Here is a 22,352-nt window from a genome sequence, read left to right as displayed (position 1 = left end):
TGAAAGACACTTTCCAGAGAATAGTTTATTTACAAGTAGGGTAATTAAAAGTAGGCATTTCAGTATAGTAACAAAATATTCATATGCTATAAATATAACAAATCAAATATCTTTTTGGCTGTCTACAACTGACAAATCAGTTCCAGGCTTCTGGGACTAGGGTCCTGATGCCCTATTCAATTTATTTCGTCATTCTGATGTCATATTTATTCAAAGGAAACAATCGTTTGGGATCCTTATTTGTGGTTCCAAGCATAAAATTATCCTACACAATACTATTCTCTCCGCAGGGCCAAGTTTCATTTGCTAGGGAAAGCTCTTTGCTTTATGTGCTCTCAACAGTCTTAATCTCCTCAGGGGATGCGGGAAGACAATTGCTATTTAAGTTTCTTAAACCATTCTCTTTCCTTCATCCCAACGACTCAGACCTCAGCGGATCTCTACACCACACCTTCATTTCCTGGGAAAGGTAGAAATGCTTTAACAAGTGGCTCAGGGCTATTAAAAAAACAAACAAACACAAAAAAACAAACTACTCTTGGATCCCAACACCCAAGCCCCTGGGGACGCCACCTGGGCCAGCCTGCTTCGCTGTTCTTCAGCTTTCCACCCGCAGGTGGCAGCAGCGGGCTCCGAAACGGGTCTCTCCGCAGGTTACAGAAGCAGAGGCACAGCTTTGGGCCGGCGTTCCAGACCCGGGACTGGTGCATCCACCTCCAGGAATCCACATCCAACCGGGACGGCCCCAGAGGCTAAAATACTTGAGTGCGGAAACTGTCTCAGATCTTCTCATTTCTCGAGTGAAAACAAACATCTGAAGCAGCTACAGCAACTCACTGCGTCCCTGAGCGCCCCCCCACAAACCCCACCCCAGTTCCCAGTTTTCCCACCAACTCCAGAAGCAACCCTGTGCCTTTTCCGGCGCAGGGTCTGTTCCGTAACTCTCTACGCTCCGGCCCCTGCAGATCCTTGGGACCGGGAGCCGGGTGCCGGGCGCGGCTAGTAGCGCGTCGGCAAGCGCGGCGTCCCTTCTCCTCCGAGCCTTCTGCAACGCGGGCTCTCCGGACGGAGTGGATGCCAGGCTGCACTATTTCATCACCCGTCCTCCGTCCCTAACCCTCCTCTTCGTCGCCTTTTCCCCAAACACACACACAGGCACACGAGCGGCTGAAGCGCGCAGTGCTCCGGGCTCGGTTGCGGGAGCAGGACAGACACCAGCCCACCAAGCTCCGGACACGCCGCTCGGACTCCGCTCCGCGGACCCCAGCGTCCCCATCGCCGTGGCCGCCAGCGGTCCCCTCGGCGGCAGCCCCGGCCGGACTGGAAGAAATCGACGTTCTGCGAGGGGGCGGCGGGGCGCAGGTTGAAGGATTTGTTGTAGGAGGATTAACACATCTGGGCGAAGGGAGGGGCAGCGCCGCTGCAGGACGCGGCGCGGACCCCGCATCTTTGCGCGCTGCAGCCGCCGCCGCCGCCGCCCGGGACCGCGAAGCCCGGACGCCCCCGCCCGGCCCGCGCTCCGCCCCCCGCCCGCTGGGCCCCGCAGCGCCGGGCGCGGAGGAGCCGCGGGCGGCGCAGGGAGGCGGGCAGCGCCCCGCACGCGCTTCTGCCGCCCCCGGAGCCGGCGCGCGGAGAGCGCGGGGCGAGCGCGCGTCGGGAGGCGGCCGCGCTGGGGGTGCGCGGGGCGAGCCGGCGCGGGGAGCGGCGGGGGCGAAACTTCGCGGCCAGATGCCCGAGGGCGCGGCGGCGCTGCGAGGCTGCTGCTGTTGCCCCTGCGGGCCCCGGGCGCGTCTCCGCGGGCGGCGCTGCCCGCGGCGCGGCGTGTGCACCGAGCGAGTGAAGGTATGTGTGGCGGGCGCGGCTGGAGCTGCCGCCGCCACCGCCGCGCCAGCAGGTCCTAATGCCTGTCACTTCCCAGGACGCTGGCAGCAGCAGCCCGGAGCCCCCGAGCCCTCGGCAGGTCTGCCCGTCCTTCCCCGCGATCTGATTGGATAAAGTGGGGGCTCGACGGTGGCCGACGTGGGACAGTCTGGCTGCGGCCGGGGTCTCGGAAACCATGGGTTATTGCGGTGGCAGGTGCACGCTTATCTTTATCTGTGGCATGCAACTGGTAAGTGACACTTGGGTCCTCTTGTTCTGCAACGTTCCGTTGAGACAGTGGGCAGGGGGGTGCAGTTAAAGGTCTGCCGTTGATTAGAATAGAAGGAAAAAGAAAAGGTGACAGATATATTGCCTATGTTTAACATGCTTTCAGGGAAACGCGCTGCGGGGTACGGGAGAGGTGAGGGTTTCCGCCCCCATCTATGTCTTTTCTTCTGAGGACAGTTTGGCAGGTTCGGGTTAAACTTGTCTTTAATTTCTTTAAGCAAAGCAAGAGGTAGCTCTTGTTCTTTTATGCTTTGCGTTCCTATTAATGTAACAACGTGATAGTCACATGCAATTTACTATACAGGTGTTAAAACAGAAATAGGAGATTTTTTTTAACTTTTCTTCTATAAATTTTTGCAATATCTTTGTTTCTTCATTGACCTGTATTATTTTTCAAGAAATATATTGTCTGATAAGTATAAGGCTCTAACAAACCACTGTGTAGTGCAGATGGTATCCTTACAGCAGTCTGATCTACAGGATACACTGAGTTTTAAAAGTATGTAGATTGAAGAGAAATACTTGGATGAGCAACAGCATTGCTATAGACTGAACCAGTAGCCCTGAAATCACACTTATTATTGATACAAACAATTCTAAGAAAAAATGTTGTATCTTACATTATGTATGTAATTGCTTCTGAAATAGATACTGTTGTCTGATCCCATGGGATGGAGAATTATATATACTTCTTGAGGAATGTTGTACAGTTTCAAAGAGGCAAGGTGCCAATAGAGGAAAACGTCATGTCTCTGAATTTAAATTCCTTAAGGGCGATAGGAGGAGGAGTTGAGGATAGTTTAGAGGTGAAAAATAAACCACTTCTACTGGTTAATTTGAGGTAGGAAGTACTTGCTTGCTCCTGTTACCAACAGCTTTCCTTGGAAAGTATAAGTTCATCTGAATAGCCATTCACATTTCCAACAATTGTTTCATAAAGGCTAAAAGAACTACAAGACTGGAGATTTCTGAGAGCCCAATCAATAATCAAAAGAGTAAGGATTTTCTATTGAAACTGATGTGTTCCTCACTGTTTATCAGTTGTCATGAAGCTCATGAGTGGTGGTGGTGGTTTTCTTTAATATTTAGCTGAAGGAGTGCTTTTAGTCGTATATTATCTCAAGGATGTTTTTATTCCCCAGGAAAGTTATCTGATGATGTATATTTTGGTCTGTGAATTACTTATGCACTGGGTTGTAAGAAAAAGAAGATGGAACTGTAATTTTAAGATTGTTACATTTTCTTAGTTACTTGTAAAACAGTTTATTTTTCTGTACCACATGTTCAATTAAGTTATGCATTAAAGGTTTTACCACTAATGATAAAGCTGATCAGAACAACTAGAGAGCTTACTTTGGTAAACTACCAGTAAGGCCAGGTATGCCAAACTGTATAAACATTTTCAAAACATTCTTAAGTTCATATATGATTCAGAAAAGAATACATTTGCTGATTCACTGTGTAAAAGCATATGAAGCTGTGAGAATGAGTGGGTGTGAAAGAGCATTTTTATGCTCTTTTCAATTTTGAATTCTAAAATGTGGTTTAGCTAACATTTAGGCTTTATTATGGTTAATGTAGTCATTCGATCTATACGGCACTTTGTGTGATGAATACAAACTCTTCAAGAACTTAAACAGTTTTAGAAAAACACAGATATACAAATGGGAAGCTCATTATACAAAGTAGCATAATATGGCTAAATGGGTGTGTGTGTGTGTGTGTGTGTGCGTGCGCACGCTTATTTGTGTGCATGCATATATGCAGTGGTGTATTGGAAAGGTGTTACATTCCTTATGAAACAGAAATTCTGAATCTAAGCTAAGTTCTCTAACACTATAGAAGTAGCTGTGATATAAAAGTGTTTAAGCAAGTGTACATTTGAATCCTAAGAGGTATTTAAGCTCTGTAAGAATCTTGTGATTTTTCCCATTCAGACTTTATGTGCCACCAGACTAATATAATTAGCAGCCATGTTAATGCAGATGCAGAAGAAAAAAACAAAGGACGAAGAACACCCAGTTGGTTTGATAGGGTGAAATGATCACCCTTAAAGGACTCAAGAGATTACTGTTAATTGTTGCCTCTTAGAAATATAGTATTTAATTTTAAATAAAATAATTCTTTTGCAAATAGTTGCAAAACACTGGGAGAACATGCACCTGGGGGTCAGCGGCATGTGCGCACACACAGTAGGTGGGTGCTTATGTTTCCTTTGTTCTTGATAGATTTTTGAAAACTTGATGTATCTTTGAGCTATTATGAGTAAAGTTTGTTTTATATATAGCCAGATTTCCAGAATGTAACATTGTTTGACACAACAGTTCACCAAGTTTTGTTTACTTCTGAAGTGTTTAGTGTCTATTGTAGTAACATTTGGGCTTTTTTGTAGCTGTGCAGAAAATTTTAGATTTATTAAAATTAATTGAAGCCAAAAATTGTTTAAGATAGAAACTTGATTAAGTTTCTTTGTTAAGTAACTATTAACTTTCTAGAAACATTTGTCTCCTATTCTGTAAGTAGAGTGTGTTTTAACTAGGCTTTAAGGACTATGTATGTCTACATAAACTTGAAACTAAACTTAGTAGGAGATGAGAGCTTCATTTATCAGTATGTTATCAGAGTATATACACAGTGTTCTGATCCTTTAACAAGTGAAGGACAGAGACAAAGGGTGTGGAGAAATTTACCTGTCAGGATTCTATATCTTTGTTTTTAATTATGCTAAATGTGCATTTAATTTTATGTTTGGCAGACAAGCTTGGATAAACATATCTTCTTTGAAAAATCTGGAAATCAGTTCATAAGACAAGAAATTAGAATCTCATGCTATAGAAATTCAGTACAAAACTTCCATTTTATGAAAAACATATCTGTATATATCATTCACTAAAATCTTTGAGCTGTATGATTACTCCACCTTCAGATTTCAGGGTGAGTCTTATGAAAAGGGGGTGTGAGCTCTGGAAACAGATTTGCTGCATTTGCAGAATCCAGAGTCTAAGCTCATAATCTGAAGAAGGTAATTTTCTTTTGATCATCTCTGTCCTTAATGCTCAGAAACTGAAGATGTTAGATAGTTACCAAAAGCATCAGTGATTCTGCAGAATGGTTATGGTGGTACAGGACGAGAACAATTTAACTTCTTATTTACAGCTTTCAGCAGTTTGTGAAAGAGCTTCTGCTATTTTTCTTCAGTGTTTGGTCGAATCAAAAAGTACTTTATGTAAATGTTGAAAAAACACTCAGATATCTCAGATAGTTCTCAGTGAAAAATCAGCTCTAATCTGGAGGAGCATGATTTATTTTAGTTTGAAAAGACAGCTTTGCTTTCAAGTAAGGAAATTCTAAACCGCCCACATTTTTGTACCTCAGACTCCTATATGATGCAAAGCCCATGTGTCATACACTTTTGAAAGAAAGTACAAATTTACACTGAACAGATTAACACTTGAAAATGCCATTCTTGCCATGTGCTCTATGAAGTATTGCTAACTTGGAGCAGGTGCAACTAACAATTAGATTAGTACATGTGTGTGCAGCTGCGTGGAGAAGCAGGTTTGAAACAATTAAGAATGATCAGTTGCTTTCTACTGCATCGTTTCTAAGCTTTTCGGAGGTACACATTTATGGTAAAGGCTTTGAGTGCTTAGATGGACTAAACATAAACAATTTTATCATAATTATGGGGTACTTCAGTGGTGTCAATCGTGATTTTATGCAGTGTTTATAGTTACAAATTCCTTAGTTCCTTAAAACAAAATAAAGCATTGACATGAAGTGACTTGAAAAGTTGCAGGTAGAATCTTATGATTTTCCTAGGTACATTTGACAAGTTTGAAAGTTCTCTGAAAGTGTAAAACGTTATCTGTCACAACTTTCTCTCTCTCCGGGAATTAAACATTTTAGAGTTAAATGCCATTGGTAATAAAATCTTGAGGTCATTAACTGATCTGATTCATGGAGAAGACTAACAATTTCCACATAACATTTCAGAAACTTATGATGGAAGAATATGCTGAGAGTTTGCTAGGTTGTAAAATAACAATAAATTTCTTCCCTTTAAATGTTTTCTGTTTTTGCACCCTTACATCATCATGTGTGTCTTTGTCTTTAATTCACTCTTCCATTGTTATTGAGCATCACTCTGCTCTAACATTGACCAGGAAAAAAATAAATAAATAAAAGATGTAGAAACTTCTCCCACTGCCCAGCTCTGTCTCTTGGTTTGCAGACCAAGGGCAGCTTCTTTTCTCATACACCCAAAGTTGCATAGAACCGCTCTCTGCAGAGCTGTTTTGCCTTCTTTCTCAAATAAAGGCTTGCATGGGAAGCATCCCCTGCGCAGGATGCCAGAGTCATCTGGCTGGGGGCCCGTATGTGGGCAATGGCCCAGATATGCAGATGGGCGTTCCACCAGCTTTTTCCTCTGATGCTGCTTTGGTTTGGGGTCACATCCTCTACTTGCCCAGTCAAGAATTTCAGAATGGCAGCCAGGGACTTCTTAAAATAGGAGGTCTGTATTTCTTGGTCTGTTTGTTTTCTGTGCATGTGTGTACTTGACAAAAATAAAATCAGAGAGAAACACGTTTTAACACTTCTGTGTTTATACTAGAAATAGCAAATATTAAAATTGTGGCATCATTAAATACTTTTCTGTAAGTTGTCCCTTGGTCTTTGCAGGGAATTGGTCCCAGGACCCCGCCCCTCCATGGATCTTGCCTTTGATCCTCTAGTGCCTTGTGTAAAATGAGAGCCAGCTGTCCATTACCTGTGGGTTTCACTAAAATTTCAAGGATTTATGTCAGTTATTTAGTAGAATTTCAAGTAACTCAGTGTAATTTTTCGAAAAATAGATTTGAAATTACTCTTGCTAATAATTGCTTCCCTACTTCTGTGCTTTGTAGCACACCAATATCAGACCCCAAACACACATAGACGAACGACTTCAGTTCTGTTATTTCACCTACATGGTAAGCTCTTTCCACTTTGGTTACCTTTTTTCCCCTTAGAGCTTGATTATTGTTTATTTTTAATATATTAAAATAGGCCATCAAGATATGATGCATCTATGTTTTTTCCACATAACAATACTAGAAACACTGTATTTATGCCTACATCATTTCTGTGGGGTAGAAATAGAAGTGTATGAAAACATTTGCTTGTACCAACACTAAGAAATTGAAGGACATTTAAAAATTATGAAAGCATAAGATAAAAGTATATCCTTATATTTCTCCAGATTAGGGTGGGAAGTAAAATTTATAAACTCATTTTCTCTTATTTTAATATCTCAGGTGTGTTTAGATTTGAAAGTTTTTACAATTTGAATGGCATATTTTCTTCATCTTCCTGAAATCAGTGTTTTCCGTTTTCGGTTTTTTTTTTTGGTTAGTTTAAAATGGGTACTTTTGTCTGATAGAACTGGTCATAACATTTTATCTAACGCAAGCTGTAGACTGTCTATATTTCCAACCTGGAATAGGAATAGAGTGACTTATAATGCTGCTGCTGCTGCTAAGTCGCTTCAGTTGTGTCCGACTCTGTGCGACCCCATAGACGGCAGCCCACCAGGCTCCCCCGTCCCTGGGATTCTCCAGGTAAGAACACTGCAGTGGGTTGCCATTTCCTTCTCCAGTGCATGAAAGTGCAAAGTGAAAGTGAAGTCGCTCAGTCGTATCCAACTCTTCACGACCCCATAGACTGCAGCCTACCAGGCTCCTCCATCCATGGGATTCTCCAGGCAAGAGTACTGGAGTGGGGTGCCATTGCCTTCTCTGCATCTAATGCTTATTAGATGCCACACCGGGAATCATGTGGGATCTTAGTTCCCCAACTAGGGTTTGAACCTGTGCCCCCTGCAGTGGAAGCACAGAGTCTTAACCACTGGACCACCAGGGAAGTCCCAAATGCTAATAGTTTTTGTCTTTTAAATGACTTTGGATCCTACCTGCAAACTTCGAACCCCATAAAAACTCTTTTTTGAACAGTTTACAAGTAAACTAACTTTTATGTGCACTTTGAAAACAACATTCTTTTTATAATTTGTTATGCTTTCAAAATCCAGCTTTGTAAAATACTATAAACATAATAAAAAAAAACCTGTTACTATTTATTGGAAGCTCTTTCTAGCTAAATGCCAAACTTCTGAACCTCTAATGCTAAAAAAAAAAAAAAAAAAGTGCTTTTTCTTCACTGATTCCTTTCCATTAATTCTGTGAGGTAGGTAATAGATATTAATATCCTCTCTGTAAAAAGAAGCAAACAGGTTTTGAGAGTTCAGTGGTAGAGCTTGGATTCAAAGTCAAATCTAACATGACTTTAAGCCTGATGGAGGTTGTGTCACTGTATACATTACATGTACGATCTATGTACATCAGGATGCCTGAAACCATATCAGTAGCTTACATTTGTTTTACTAACAAAGGCCATGTTATCCACCTACTGATTCCCTGTCAACACTGTAATCAACGTGAGACTCAGCAGGCGGGGAGAGGAGGCTTGATGCCAGGCCCCTGTCCACACCTGGCTGGGCCAGGTGGACTTGGGGCTTCACAACTTACAACTGCCAGTGTGTGGACTAGAGAGTCAGAGAGGGTGTCCCTGCAGAGTCAGTATACCTGACTGTCCCTCTGAGATTTTGAATGTGTCCTAACACTGCAAGACACACTTGTAGCTCTACCCTAGAGAGATAACCTCTCATAGTAAGGCTGTGTTTCTGTCATTGTTCAAAGGTAGGTTAAAAAAATGTTATAGCTGCTCTGCATTTCTGGCCACTATGGACGTGGACACTTTGATAGGTGTGCTTAAAAATGATTCCATGGGGGACTTCCCTGGTGGTCCAGTGGCTAAGACTCTGAGCTCCCTATGCAGGGGGCCCAAGTTCAATCCCTGGTCAGGGAGCTAGACCTACATGCCACAACCCAGTGCGGCCAAATAAATATGTCTAAAACAATTCCATGGGAAGAAGAAATGTATTCATGTTTTTCTCAAATTCCTGTCCTGTTTGAAACCAGTGCCAGATGAATGGTTAATGGCAAGGTGATATTGTTTGCCTGTTGTTTATGAATATTTAAATGTCTCAAATCCTAAGTCCATCTAGACCATTATTGGTGGGGATATTCATTAAAATTATTGTTATTGGAAATAACTTCAAGTAAGAGGTTATTTAAAATATGTATTGCATCGAATATCATAGAAATTCTGGAACTTAAGTGTACCTCAAATTCACCTTCAGAGCTTTCCCCACACATGTCAGTAGGCCCCACACCAGTGTTTCTGATTCTTGAATTTGCATTTCTGATGACTCCGGGGTGACAATGCAGGTCAGACTTTGAGAATTACTGGCCTAGAACTTAGGTCTTTACTTAATGGTGTTGCAAGAGTGCCTGAACCTGTTTTGAAAATTCTTCAACCCAACTAGATAGTTAACTCATTTCTTCCTTTTTCCTGTTACAGACAGGAAAGAAAACTTTTCTTCAGGATCAAGTGCGATTGTTTCTGACTTCTAGCTTAGTCCTCTTCAGAAATTTAAATAAGGGGAAAGGAAGTTCTTTTCACAGCATTTGTGTCTTTGCAATGAAGAGAGAAAAATCTGAAAGAGACTCTGCCTCTGGTCTGTACCCTCTATGCCTAGTAATGCTGGAGCGGAATTGGTCCATTCAACTGCTTCTCTTTGCCAACCTCACCCCACGGTCTGAATTTCTGGAATAGCTTCTCACTGTGCTAAGCACAGGCCTGGGAGAGAGAGAGAGAGAGAGAGAGAGGACGGAATATGCTGAAAAAGCACTGGGCAGAGTGGAAGGCACATGTTTTCTATACCCTGTCCAGGGCGTCTGTACGGGATGAGTAAATAAGTGTGACTTTGCTCAAGCCATTTATATTTCTGGTGCTGTTTCCTCCTTTGAAAAGTGGGGCAAATAATTCCTGACCCATTTACCCTACAGAATGCTTAGGAGCATCTGAGAAAATATGCTGAAAGTTTGCATGAAAGAACTTCACACATGTGAGGCTTTGTTGTTGCATTACGTCTGATGCCTAGAAAATGTTTGTCATTCTTCCTAGTTTAATCTTTAAGAGCTGTTCACCCAGTGAGACTGGGAATAGTTGTAGGGGTGCCTATGTATCATTTGACCAGTGGCGCTAGTTGCAAAAATTAGTTCTTTTTTTGTAGAAACATTTTCTTTTTTTTTACATCTGCTCATCATTTTTGGGAGGGAGTATATGGATAAAGATTACAATCATAGAGGCAAATGACTTGAAATAGATAAACAATATACTTGTGTGTGTGGTATACCTACTTTAAGTGTTCATTAAGAATTAAACTTAGATTTCACAAACCAGTCAGCATTCTGCTTGTTCAGGCAGCATTTTGAAAACTGCATTCTGTGGGTACTAGTCCTACAAAATTAAATACTCCCTGAACATGAGCTGTGAGATTAAATACATTGTGGGGCTCTAGAGTCATCATCCTCTCTCCTCCATCCTAAGGCTCATGATTCATGTTAGTGTTTCTGCAGCTCCTAGAGTCCAGAACTAAAGAAACCCGAGCTTAATTTCCTTCAAGTCTTTGAATACAAAGTGTTTGCAACAAACCAAGGACCCTCTTTTCTCATATCCTCTATTATCTTGCATGGAACTAGTTTTCTCAGAAACATTTATCAGTGAAATATTGCTCTAGGCTCATGATGCAGTCTAAAAGTTAATAATATTAAAGTATTATGTAAACAATCCATGATGGCTAAAAATTCAGTATGGAAATTCAACTTTGGAAGAAGGTATCTCCCAAAGAATAATACATAAAGATGTTTCAGAGTAGCAAGTATTATTATTCCATAGTTAAAGTATGAATAAATGAAGGGACCTTTGCTCTCAGCTGCTTGCCCTTTTTCTTTTTTAACATGTTTCATTTGTTCTGCTTGAAGTTATGTTTTGGTGACTAAAATCACAACCCTTAACTTTGAAATTCAGTCAAGTCCAATTGCTGTTGCCGCCAAGAGGATGCCGGGTTGCCAGTTTCAAGGATGTTTAGAGCTTGAGAACGCCTGGGGAGCGCCTCTGCAGAAGCACTTTCTTTTAGAAGCCATGGCTGAGGAGCAGTGTCCTACAGCTAAAACCATGCTCCCTCTTCCAGCATCATGCCCTAAACGTTTGCAGGGCGGGTGGTGAAGAGTCCTCATACTGACTTTTGTTTTCTGATCAGTGCATACACTCGAGAACAGTCATGCATTTAAAAACCCCAACAATGCGGTATTCTTTGAAAACAAATGGGTCTTGGTTTGGAATGGAGGAATCAAATCTCTCCTGCTAACAGAAGTCTTTGTGTACCTCTGTAAAGTGCTAATTGCACAACAGAATAAGGAGGCATTTCAGATCCTTTAACTGACAGCTGTGTGTCAAATGATGGCCGGTCAGGGTTGTATCTGACATGTTCCATGGTAGGGAATTCATATGACCCCCTTCTAGCCATAGGAGATATACAAAACTGGTCTTCAGAGTATTTTTTTAAAGGACAATCTCTGATGCCACTGAGAAACAAAAGTGGGGAGGACTTCTACAGGCCCCAGGGAGCAGAGAACATTCAAGTCTGATGGTGGGCTGCCTTCTCTGGTCCCGGCCTCTAGTCAAGGAGTCTTTCCACTGCCTTGGTTTGAGTAACTCCTTTGTTACAGAGCTTGCAGTGGTGGGAGACAGCTTGCTCCTGGAAGTTATAACTCGTCCCCAGGGCTGTGGTGATTCAGACCTCATTCTCTTAATCTGTACAACGGGGATCAGAGATGGTGTATCCTTCAGCTACGTGTTTGCTCCACTTGATCACTCTGAGGGACAGAGATGAGCCTAGGGTCTATACCTGTGTTTAACTCTGGTTTCTGGGAGCAGTGAGGGAGCTGCATATTTGAAGGATTTAGAAGCTGTTGTAGATTTGTCAATATGCAGTTGGTATATAAAGAACCCAACTTTGGGGTACTTTTTAAAAATTTATTTTTAATGGGAGGATACTTGCTTTACAATGTTGTGTTGGTTTCTGCCTACAAAAGTGTGAATCAGCCATAGGAATACTTGTGTCCCGCCCTCTTGAAACTCCCTGCCACCTCCACCCCTCTAGGCTGGCACAGAGCCCCAGTTTGAGCCCCCTCTGTCACACAGAAAATTTCCACCGGCGACCTGTTTTACATACGGTGATGTGTGTGGCTCAGTGCTACTCTCAATTCATCCCACCTTCTCCTTCACGCTCTGTGTCCACGAGTTCTTTATGTCTGTGTTGCTATTCCCGCCCCACAAATAGGCTCATCAGTACCATTTTTCTAGATTCCATATATATGCATTAATATACGATGTTTGTTTTTCTCTCTGTGATTTACTTCTGTCTGTCAACAGACTCTAGGTTCAGCTTCCTCACTAGAACTGGCTCAAATTCGTTCCTTTTTATGGCCAAGCAATAGTCCATTGTGTTCATATACTACAGCTTCTTTATCCATTCATCTGTTGATGGTCTTACACGTTGTTTCCATGTCCTGGCTATTGTGAATAGTGCTGCAACAAACATTGGGGTACATGTATCTTTTTGAATTATGGTTTCCTCAGAGTATATGCCTGGGTCTTTTTTCCTTCTTTCTTTTTTTTAATAAAGCTTGCTCACAAATTTGATGATAGGACATTCATAACATGATTGTCTAAAATATAGGAGTTGTGTATAGTATTATAGTATTATGTATTCTTTACCCTTATCAACAGGAAGTGTGACATTTCATTTTGTTCATCTTTCACAAAGTGTCAGTTTGGTTCAGTCATTTACTCATGTCTGACTCTTTGCGACGCCAGGGACTACAGCATGCCAGACCTCCCTGGCCGTCACCAATTCCTGGAGTTTACTCAAACTCATATCCATTGAGTAGGTGATGCCATCCAACCATCTCATCCTCTGCTGTCCCCTTCTCCTCCTGCCTTCAATCTTTCCCAGCATCAGGGTCTTTTCAAATGAGTCAGTTCTTCATATCAGGTGGCCAGAGTATCAGAGTTTCAGCTTCAGCATCAGTCCTTCCAATGAACACCCAGGACTGATCTCCTTTAGGATGGACTGGTTGGATCTCCTTGCAGTCCAAGGGACTCTCAAGAGTCTTCTCCAACACCACAGTTCAAAAACATCAATTCTTCAGTGCTCAACTTTCTTTATAGTCCAACTCTCACATCCATACATGACCACTGGATAAACCATAGCTTTGACTAGATGGACCTTTGTTGGCAAAGTAATGTCTCTGCTTTTTAATATGCTGTCTAGGTTGGTCATAACTTTCCTTCCAGGGAGTAAGCATCTTTTAATTTCATGGCTGCAGTCACCATCTGCAGTGATTTTGGAGCCCAAAAAAATAAAGTCAGCTACTGTTCCCACTGTTTCCCCATCTATTTGCCATGAAGTGATGGGACCAGATGCCATGATTTAGTGTGATCATGATCATAAAGTGTGGTTCCATTTTATTCAATCAAAAGGTGACAATTAAAATATGGTTGTTCAGTAGCATTTATGAACCTAAGTTTTGCTTCTCTTTTGGCCTGGTCTTGAAGGTTTTCCACTTTCTTCTATGGGGAGGGGAGGGGCTGGGGGCAGGGGAAGGGGAGAGTGTCTGGCTCTTGAAAGTCTAGGAGTTCAAAAGCATGTGATACTACTTATGATGATATATATTTTAAAGGAAAGTCTGATAAAGTCTGTGAAGTTGACTGTGAGCTCATTAATGAATTTTCTCCAGAACATCTTTCTGGTTTTTTCTCTTCCCGGGAAGTTCCATGGGTTCTTAAGATCTATGGGACAGTGTCTTTCCAGATTACCAATTTATAGGCTGTCTCAGAATAGATTTGCTTTTGTTCAAAAAAAGCTGCCCTTAAAATCAGGTAAGTGGCATAAGTTCAGTTTATATTTAGTAAATGTTGATCTTGTTAACAGCAGTGTTTGGTGACCTTTGATTATATGCCTCTCTTATTTTAATCCTTAGGGGAAACCTGATGGTTTTCACTTTGTCTTCTCGAGAATGAGATAATGGTCTCTCTGTTATTGCACCTACTTTGACTCTACAGTTTTGTTAAGAATCACTGTGACCTAAAATCTTAACTTTTCTCATAAATTGAGAGAAATAAATCCTAGTGAACTTTTTTGGCAGTTTATATGGCAGTTTGATGCAGAGTTTACATACAAAATAGTTTTGTTGTTGTTTGCTGATGTTAGGCCCATCTTTTAATCTTTTCTTATGTGAATAAAAGTGTTACATATTGAACTTTAAGGGCAATAGATGGATGAGAAATGTTAGCAAAGTCATAGACACAGTAATCTTTGCCTAGATGGAATGTGAACTTTGGGGTTGAAAAATAATTCGGCAACACTAAATACTTCCTTTTACAAAATATGTCTCTCTGAAAGTCTCTCTGATGTGTTTGAATGCAGCCCTTAGATGGACCATTACCAGTCATGTCCAGAGAGCCAAATGTGCACGAAGCCCTGCCCTGGGGTGTTGCATGATGGAGAAGACCAAGTAAAACTCCAGGAATCAACCTGCAGTTGATTCTTAACCTGCAATGCTGTATTCCAGTTATGATCGTTTTAAAATAATGAATGAATGAATGAATAATGGAAGGAAATTAAGGGATTATCAAGTCAGCTTTATCAAGTAGGATTTGTGAAATGTCCACACATGAAGAGCATAAAGACGTGCTGAATAAATTGTTTTTTTTACCCTTTTCACTACTGGGACATGATCTAACTGATAGGAATGTCAAGCTGTGTTTCTGTCATAAATTGATTAATATCTAGTGGTTTTAATATCTAGATTATTTTAAGTTGCAATCTGATCCTTATTATTTTTTAGTTTACTAAGACATCCGACTTACTGAGTATGATAATAGTTAAAATGTTTTAATGTTCTCAGTTCATTATGTGCTGTAAAGATCACATTTAAGCTGATGGTAAATCAGTTCACTGTTGGTAAAAAGTGCATGTTGATGTAAACTGGGCCCTTGTGGTTCATTTTTTGAAAATGAATTCATATAGTTTAAGTTCATATTGCCTAGTTTTACTTAATGCAATTTGAGACAAAATTATTTAGATATTTGGAAGATTAGAAAAAATATAGTTTCTGTGGAAAAAATAGTTAATTATGTTTTTATATTTCTTATCTGTGGAATAGTAATTTTTAACTTTTTGTGTATCATGAACACTTTTGAGAATATGTTAAAACTATGAACTCTCTCACTAGAAAAATACCCAGGCAGCTAAAGGAGATTCACAAATTTCTTAACTGAATTGATAAAGCATAGATGACAAACTCCTGATAAATTTTTGTTTCTTTTATTTATTTTCTTTTTTTGGTCAAGGGATATCTACCATTTCATTAAGAGCTTCTGCTTAGTAATGATCTTTCTTTCTTTCTTTCTTTTGTTCCTTCCTTCTTTCCTTTTTAATTGAAGTATTCGTTGTTGTTCAATTACTAAATTGTGTCCAACTCTGCGACCCCATGGACTGCAGCACACCAGGCTTTCCTGTCCTCACCATCTCTCAGAGTTTGCTGAGACTCAGGTCCATTGAGTCAATGATGCCATTCAAACATCCCATCCTCTGTTGCCCCTTTCTCTTCCTTCCCTCAATCTTTCTCAGCATCAGAGTCATTTCCAGTGAATCTGCTCTTTGCATCAAGTGGCCCAAGTGTTGGAGCTTCAGCTTCAGCATCAATCCTTCCAATGAATATTCAGGGTTGATTTCCTGAATATTGGGATTGACTGGTTTGATCTCCCTGCTGTCCAAGGGACTGTCATGAGTCTTTTCCAGCACCACAGTTTGAAAGCATCAATTCTTTGATGCTCAGCCTTCTTTATGGTCCAACTCTCACATTCATAATGACTACTGGGAAAACCATAGCTTTGACTATATGGACCTTTGTTGGCAAAGTGATGTCTTTGCTTTTTTAGGTTTGTCATAGGTTTCCTTCCAAGGAGCAAGAGTCTTTTAACTTCATGACTGCAGTCACCACTGCAGTGATTTTGGAGACTAAGAAAATAAAACCTGTCACTGTCTCCACTTTTTCCCCTTCATTTGCCATGAAGTGATGGGACTGGATGCCATGATCTTAGTTTTTAGAATTTTTTTTTTTTTTTTTTAGTTTTTAGAATTTTAAGCCAGCTTTTTCATTCTCTTCTTTGATCCTCATCAAAAGGTGCTTTAGTTCTTCTTCAGAAGTATAGTTGATTGCTTATAAGTAATGTTAATTCACTATGTGGCAATGTAATTTTCATTTTGTTACTTTGCAAAAGTTGAAGATATGAATTAAACAATACAAATTAAAAAAAAAATAAAAAAAATTCAGATACTTTGAATTCAGGAATGTTTGAAGACATATATGTGTGTATGATATAGACAACTCTATATTGTTAAGATATATACACACATATGTAAGTACATATATATGTGTTTGTAATATAAGATAGAAGCTAAGAGTGGATTTGGGTTTTAGAAACAAAGTTGGACCTCTGTTAAAGACATTAAATGATATGGTTTCTGAAAGTAGCAGTAGTGTAGATCCCCACAAAATAATACAGAATGATAATTGCTATACGAGAAGTAAGAATAAAGTCCTGAGAAGGTTTGGGGAAAGGTATAAGTTTTCTTCTCATAGGCCGATTTCAGAAGGTATGAAGGGCTGGTGTATGATAGTAAAATTTTCATAACTATAGACTAGAGGAAACAGAATCCCAGGAGGAAGAATGATAGTAGCAGAAAGGTGAGGATGAAAGGGTGAGCACTTGGGACAATGAGGAGTTTGACACGCTGGCAAGTGGAGGGGAAATGGGAGGCAAAGCAGGGAATGGAAGGAGTGGGACTGCAGTTTGTGGATGGACTTGAGTGCTTTGGGAGGGAGTTTAAACCTTATAGGATAGGATTTGTGTGTCTCCCAATGTTAATTATCAAGCTGAATGGCCCAGTTCCCCGTTGTAGAATAAGAAACAACATAATATGAGAGTAAGGTGAAGTTTGGGGCAAGCTCTGTGGGGAATATGAGGGCAAAGCAGCAATAAATTAAATTGATTACTATATTCATCAGAGGTCTTGGTGAAACTGAAGGATGTGCATCTGTGGGCGAACCAGGTCTGTCTCCATCATGACCCAACTTTCTAAGAATTGAAATGGAAGCGCAGAAAATGGAAGTTTCCTTGTTCTTAGACTGAACAAAACTGAGGGTCTGTGAGAGGTCTTAGCTGCTATGAGAATAGAGTGTCTGACCAACTATAGGACTGGGTGGGAAAGAAATCAATGTCCGATTGGAAGGGCTAGTTAGATTACTGGATTCTCATTGCGGACACTGGAGAACAAGAAGGGGGTCTAGCGGAAGGAAGATAATAGAGAAGGTGGGAGGAATGTGGTTGGTAGGAGAGATGACAGATATCTTTCTTGGAGAGGAGCACTGCCTAGGTGATGCAGAGGCCCTTGACTGGCCACTGAGTTGGGTGGAAGGTTTGTTTTCTCAAAGGATGAGAGCCAATGAGGTCCTTCTGTTAGAAGAGACATCATTCTGTATTCTGACCTTAATAAAGATGATCAGAAATATGGGACTGAAAAGGAACATAACCAGGAAGAAACAAAGGTGTTCTGAGGATGGTAGATATTTGAAATAATTATACAAAGAATAATTTGTAATAATTTGGGGAGAGTTTGGTTTAACCAGATGATCAGAGCTCTGAGCATGGTAGATATTTGAAATAATTACACAAAGAATAATTTGTAATAATTTGGGGAGAGTTTGGTTTAACCAGATGATCAGAGCTCTGAGCATGGTAGATATTTGAAGTAATTATACAAATAGTAATTTGTAATAATTTGGGGAGAGTTTGGTTTAACCAGATGATCAGAGCTAGAAGAAAAGGATGGTTAGGGAGAGTCTGGAGGTAGCTAGGATGAGGATGATGAATTGAGAGGGAATGGGAATATTTGTTCAATGAGTACGTGAGTGAAGTGACTAAGAAAGAGACGAAGTAGGCTTCAGGCAAAGCACTTTCTCAGCTTCAGCAAAAATGTTACCATTTTGTATTGGATGATTCTTTGTAGTGGGGGCTGTTCTCTGCATTCTGGAGAGTCTCTGGCCTCTACACGCTAGATGTCAGTAACATATTCCAGTTGTGACAACCAGGAAAACCTGTAGATGTTGTCAAATGGCAAAATAGCTCCCTCAGTGAGATCCACCAAGCTAAAAAACAAGGTGCTAGAAGGAGCACTTAGAGGTAAAAGCAGGTTTCGTTCATAATAGGTTTTGAGTTGCCCAGAGGATAGTGCAGGTGATGGTGAAGGGAAAAGGAGCCTGGAGCCTGGCTGCTGTGAACTGTGAGGGGATCATACTCCGAGGAGCACCATGGACCTGGGTCATAGCCATCCTCTTGATTTATGGAAATAGAATCTTTAGGGAAGCAACCTAGCCATCTAGAGATTTTGAAAACTAAGTGATTTATTTGTGTGTTTCTAAGCAGGTACTAAAAAGTCTCTTGATGAAAGTGAAAGAGGAGAGTGAAAAAGTTGGCTTAAAGCTCAACATTCAGAAAACTAAGATCATAGCATCTGGTCCCATCACTTCATGGGAAATAGATGGGGAAACAGTGGGAACAGTAGCTGACTTTATTTTTGGGGGCTCCAAAATCACTGCAGATGGTGATCGCAGCCATGAAATTAAAAGATGCTTACTCCTTGGAAGGAAAGTTATGACCAACCTAGATAGCATATTAAAAAGCAGAGGCATTACTTGGCCAACAAAGGTCCGTCTGGTCAAGGCTATGGTTTTTCCAGTGGTCATGTATGGATGTGAGAGTTGGACTGTGAAGAAAGCTGAGCGCCGAAGAATTGATGCTTTTGAACTGTGGTGTTGGAGAAGACTCTTGAGAGTCCCTTGGGCTGCAAGGAGATCCAACCAGTCCATCCTAAAGGAGATCAGTCCTGGGTGTTCATTGGAGGGACTGATGCTGAAGCTGAAACTCCAATACTTTGGCCACCTCATGCGAAGAGTTGACTCATTGGAAATGACCCTGATGCTGGGAGGGATTGAGGGCAGGAGGAGAAGGGGATGACAAAGGATGAGATGGCTGGATGACATCACCGACTCGATGGACATGGGTTTGAGTAAACTCCGGGAGTTGGTGATGGACAGGGAGGCCTGGTGTGCTGCGATTCATGGGGTCGCAAAAAGTCGGACACAACTGAGTGACTGAACTGAACTGAAGTAGGTAGTAAATTAAGAAGAGTGGGCTGGTAGGTTAGCAGCTATGGAGTTATGGAAAAAAGCAGGAGTGGAGACAAAGTCGATTGGGAGGTAGGTTGAAATGTACATTAGGGAAGGGGAATGCTGAATAAGCATTTGTGGCCATATCAACTGGAGAGACAACGTTGAATCTAAATTTATTTGGAAGCTACTTTTTTATGGTCAATTATCTGCTCAACCAAGCTTTTGCATTCTTGGCTGTTTTGCTCAGTTTACTTTGAGCCAGGTGGATGTTATGTAAGATTCAGTGAATGTCATCTTTCCTTTGGTACTAGAAATGACTTTTGAGGACCTTGACACTTAATTTGTCCTTTCCCTAATCTACTAACACATACTATGTTTGTCTTTGCAAAACTTCTTAAAATTTCAAATAAAGAATATGCATTCATTATGAGGTAGATGTGCAATTGTTTACACGAAGAGGGAGATGTGAGAAGTTTTGGGTCAAATTATGGATTTTTAATTTGATAAAAGATTTGCATAAGAGTTAATAATATAATTACAATTTAAAAGATAAACTTTTTTTAAGACTAAAGAGTTGGGTAACTTTTTCTTCCTTTTATAGAAATTCACACACACAAATACACACAAATGACAACTACTGCATCAGGAACTTGCAATTAAAAATACTTAAGCTATTTATATACCTTAGGTGATACCCCAAACCTGAGAATATTCAACAGGCATTTTAATATTTGATATTCTGATTCACCAGAAGGCCCAATTTTTGCTGAAGAAGTATAGTAAAACAGCAGAGATTCATCTTTCAAATGACCCTGTCTTAAACTATCTAATGTCTCTTGTTCCAACTTAATTTCTTCTGTCAACTCAGTCTTTTGGTGGGCTCTAACTTGCATACCTAGAGAGAGGGGAGTAAGTGATAGACTTCATGAAGGTCCCTTTAACTTGATGATTTTACGATTAAATTTTGCATTTAAAAATTGCCTTTTTCTGGGAGAGCCAGTCAGAAGGTGGTTTTCTAGCTCCTGATTTTATGGATTAATATAGCACCTCGTGCACTTTTCTTTAACACAGTTCAGGCAAATTAGCAGAAATAGAGGCAAAAAAATTGCTTAGTAAACTTAGAACCAGGTGCATATGAAGTTTTTCTTATTGGCGGTGATGGTGCAGCCCTCCTAAAAGTATACTTGGATCCTCTGAAAAATGTAGGTGTGAGGAAGTGGTGTGGTGGGTGGTGGATGTACTGGGTGTGGGATGAGAGCAAGGTGGGGAGGAGGGGGAATAAGAATGATGCTCTTCATAGGGATCCACTTGGGTGTTCTGGCTGTATGTGAGAAGAGGGAAGTGAGTTTCTTAGAATACACTGTGCACCTCTTCGTGCATTGCTCTTCTGGATGTGGTAGGTTTTTAGGTCTTGTTAACAGGATAGCCATAGTGTTCAGGGTGAACAGTAGAGCCCACGTAAAGCATCAGGGCAGAATGAAATAGAAGCAGAGGATGGAGAAGTGGACTCTATTCAGATGAAACCCACGAAAGTTTAGGTAGGCCAGATTGCAATAATCCTCCACTGGAATTTAGCCAGGACACACATTAGTGCAGGCTACTTTCTGTCTAGCCTAATTAAAGTATTGTTGAGAACTAACGAAGTTGGCTGACTTGCAAAAATCAGTGCTTGTTCAAATTTGTAAGTTATAAGTGCTTAACAGTATGACCCGATTTTTATGCTGGGGTCATCTTATTAATTAAAGTTTTCCAGTCATCTAATTAGAGAATACAGTCTGGAGGATTCTCAGTCTGAACTGAGTCTGGAGGATTCCCAGTCTTACTTGCTAATTTAAAAGAAAGTGGAAATGAAGAAGAGTTCTCAAAGCAATGCAATGGAAAGTGAGACTCTGGACATGCCTTGAGGGATGCCCAAGACCAGCGGGGTAATTATTTAGGATGTGCTTCCAGTAGAGACATTAAAGGGACACCAGTGAGCTAGCTTTTAAACATAGAAATCTGTGCCAGCCCCCAAATTAACTCTTGGACCAGAATATGAGTGCACGTTGGAAAGCTGGAAGGGACGACCAACACGACTTATTGAAAGTAAGCGTTTGCTCATTGATGTTATACCTATTTTTTTTCAGCTAGAATAATACTTTGTCAACACAGAAGAAAGAGAAGGAACAGTCTTAAGATTCTAGATGATTACTTGACACTTAAAAACATCATCTCTCAGAAAATAAAAAGCAGTAGACAAGTATATTCTATGTGTTTTCTGAAGGTAAAGTCCTCTAACTGAGATGTTACATGTAAATCCTTAAAAGCCTGGAGTTGTCATCAGTGTCTCTATATTCACATCATGCTGAGCACAGTACTGTATCCAAAATAAATAAAAAGCTTTCAAACATTTATTAAACATCAGTTATGTGCCACTCACTGGACTAAGCAGAAGGCGTTAAAAGATGGACAGAAAGGATTTGGCCAGTGTGGAGAATACATGGGTCGGTGGCTATCTGGCAACTGAGTAATTAATCATAGTATCTCGTTCTCCTGCTTAAGCAGCCAAAATCAACTCAGTGTTTGTCTGCAGGCTCTAGAAAATGAAGTATTGGTGCAGGACTGCAGTATTACCATAAGAACTGGTACTTATCACTTCACAATGGAACCGAAAGGATGGAAGGGAGCTTTTAAAGTTTCGTTGGGTATTTAAAAGAAGCTGCCTGAATTCTAGTGGTCTTGATCAGTTTTCTAGGTGCATGTTTGTGGGTGCACTTCCTGTTTGTATGTCCGGGTCCATGCACAGCGTTCTGGGACACAGATGCTCCCTCAGCTTTTCCATGCTGACCCATCCTGGTGCTTCAGAGCTCAATAAGTCATGTCAGCATCCCAGGGGCTCTGCCCAACCAGAAGCTCTCCATGACAGCTATTTCACAGATCCTAGGTGAGGGTCACAGGGGACCAGAAGTGTTTTTATTTACG

At 40.9% G+C, this 22,352-nt stretch overlaps 1 protein-coding gene across 4 annotated transcripts in view; it reads left to right on the top strand.

Moving 5' to 3' along the window:
* The first annotated feature begins 1,711 nt into the window (after positions 1–1,711).
* The window catches only part of NKAIN2 (sodium/potassium transporting ATPase interacting 2), a 1,116,125-nt gene continuing 1,095,484 nt past the window's right edge, over positions 1,712–22,352 (top strand). For 3 of the 4 annotated variants that reach the window (XR_006338407.1, XM_043890316.1, XM_043890318.1), the window contains exons 1-2: positions 1,712–1,842; positions 1,919–2,110. Coding sequence is in view for 3 of the 4 variants with exons in the window: in XM_043890316.1 (XP_043746251.1) it covers positions 2,057–2,110 (54 nt within the window). In the remaining variant the exon portion in view is untranslated. Of the gene's footprint in view, positions 2,111–22,352 lie in introns of all 4 variants that reach the window. The other variant, XM_043890317.1, reaches the window with a different exon arrangement.

This window comes from Cervus elaphus, chromosome 28 (genome assembly GCF_910594005.1).
Source record: "Cervus elaphus chromosome 28, mCerEla1.1, whole genome shotgun sequence".
Taxonomy (NCBI): Eukaryota; Metazoa; Chordata; class Mammalia; order Artiodactyla; family Cervidae; genus Cervus; species Cervus elaphus.
The sequence above is the reverse complement of the archived record's forward strand: the minus strand, read 5'-3'. Positions and strand labels throughout refer to the sequence as shown.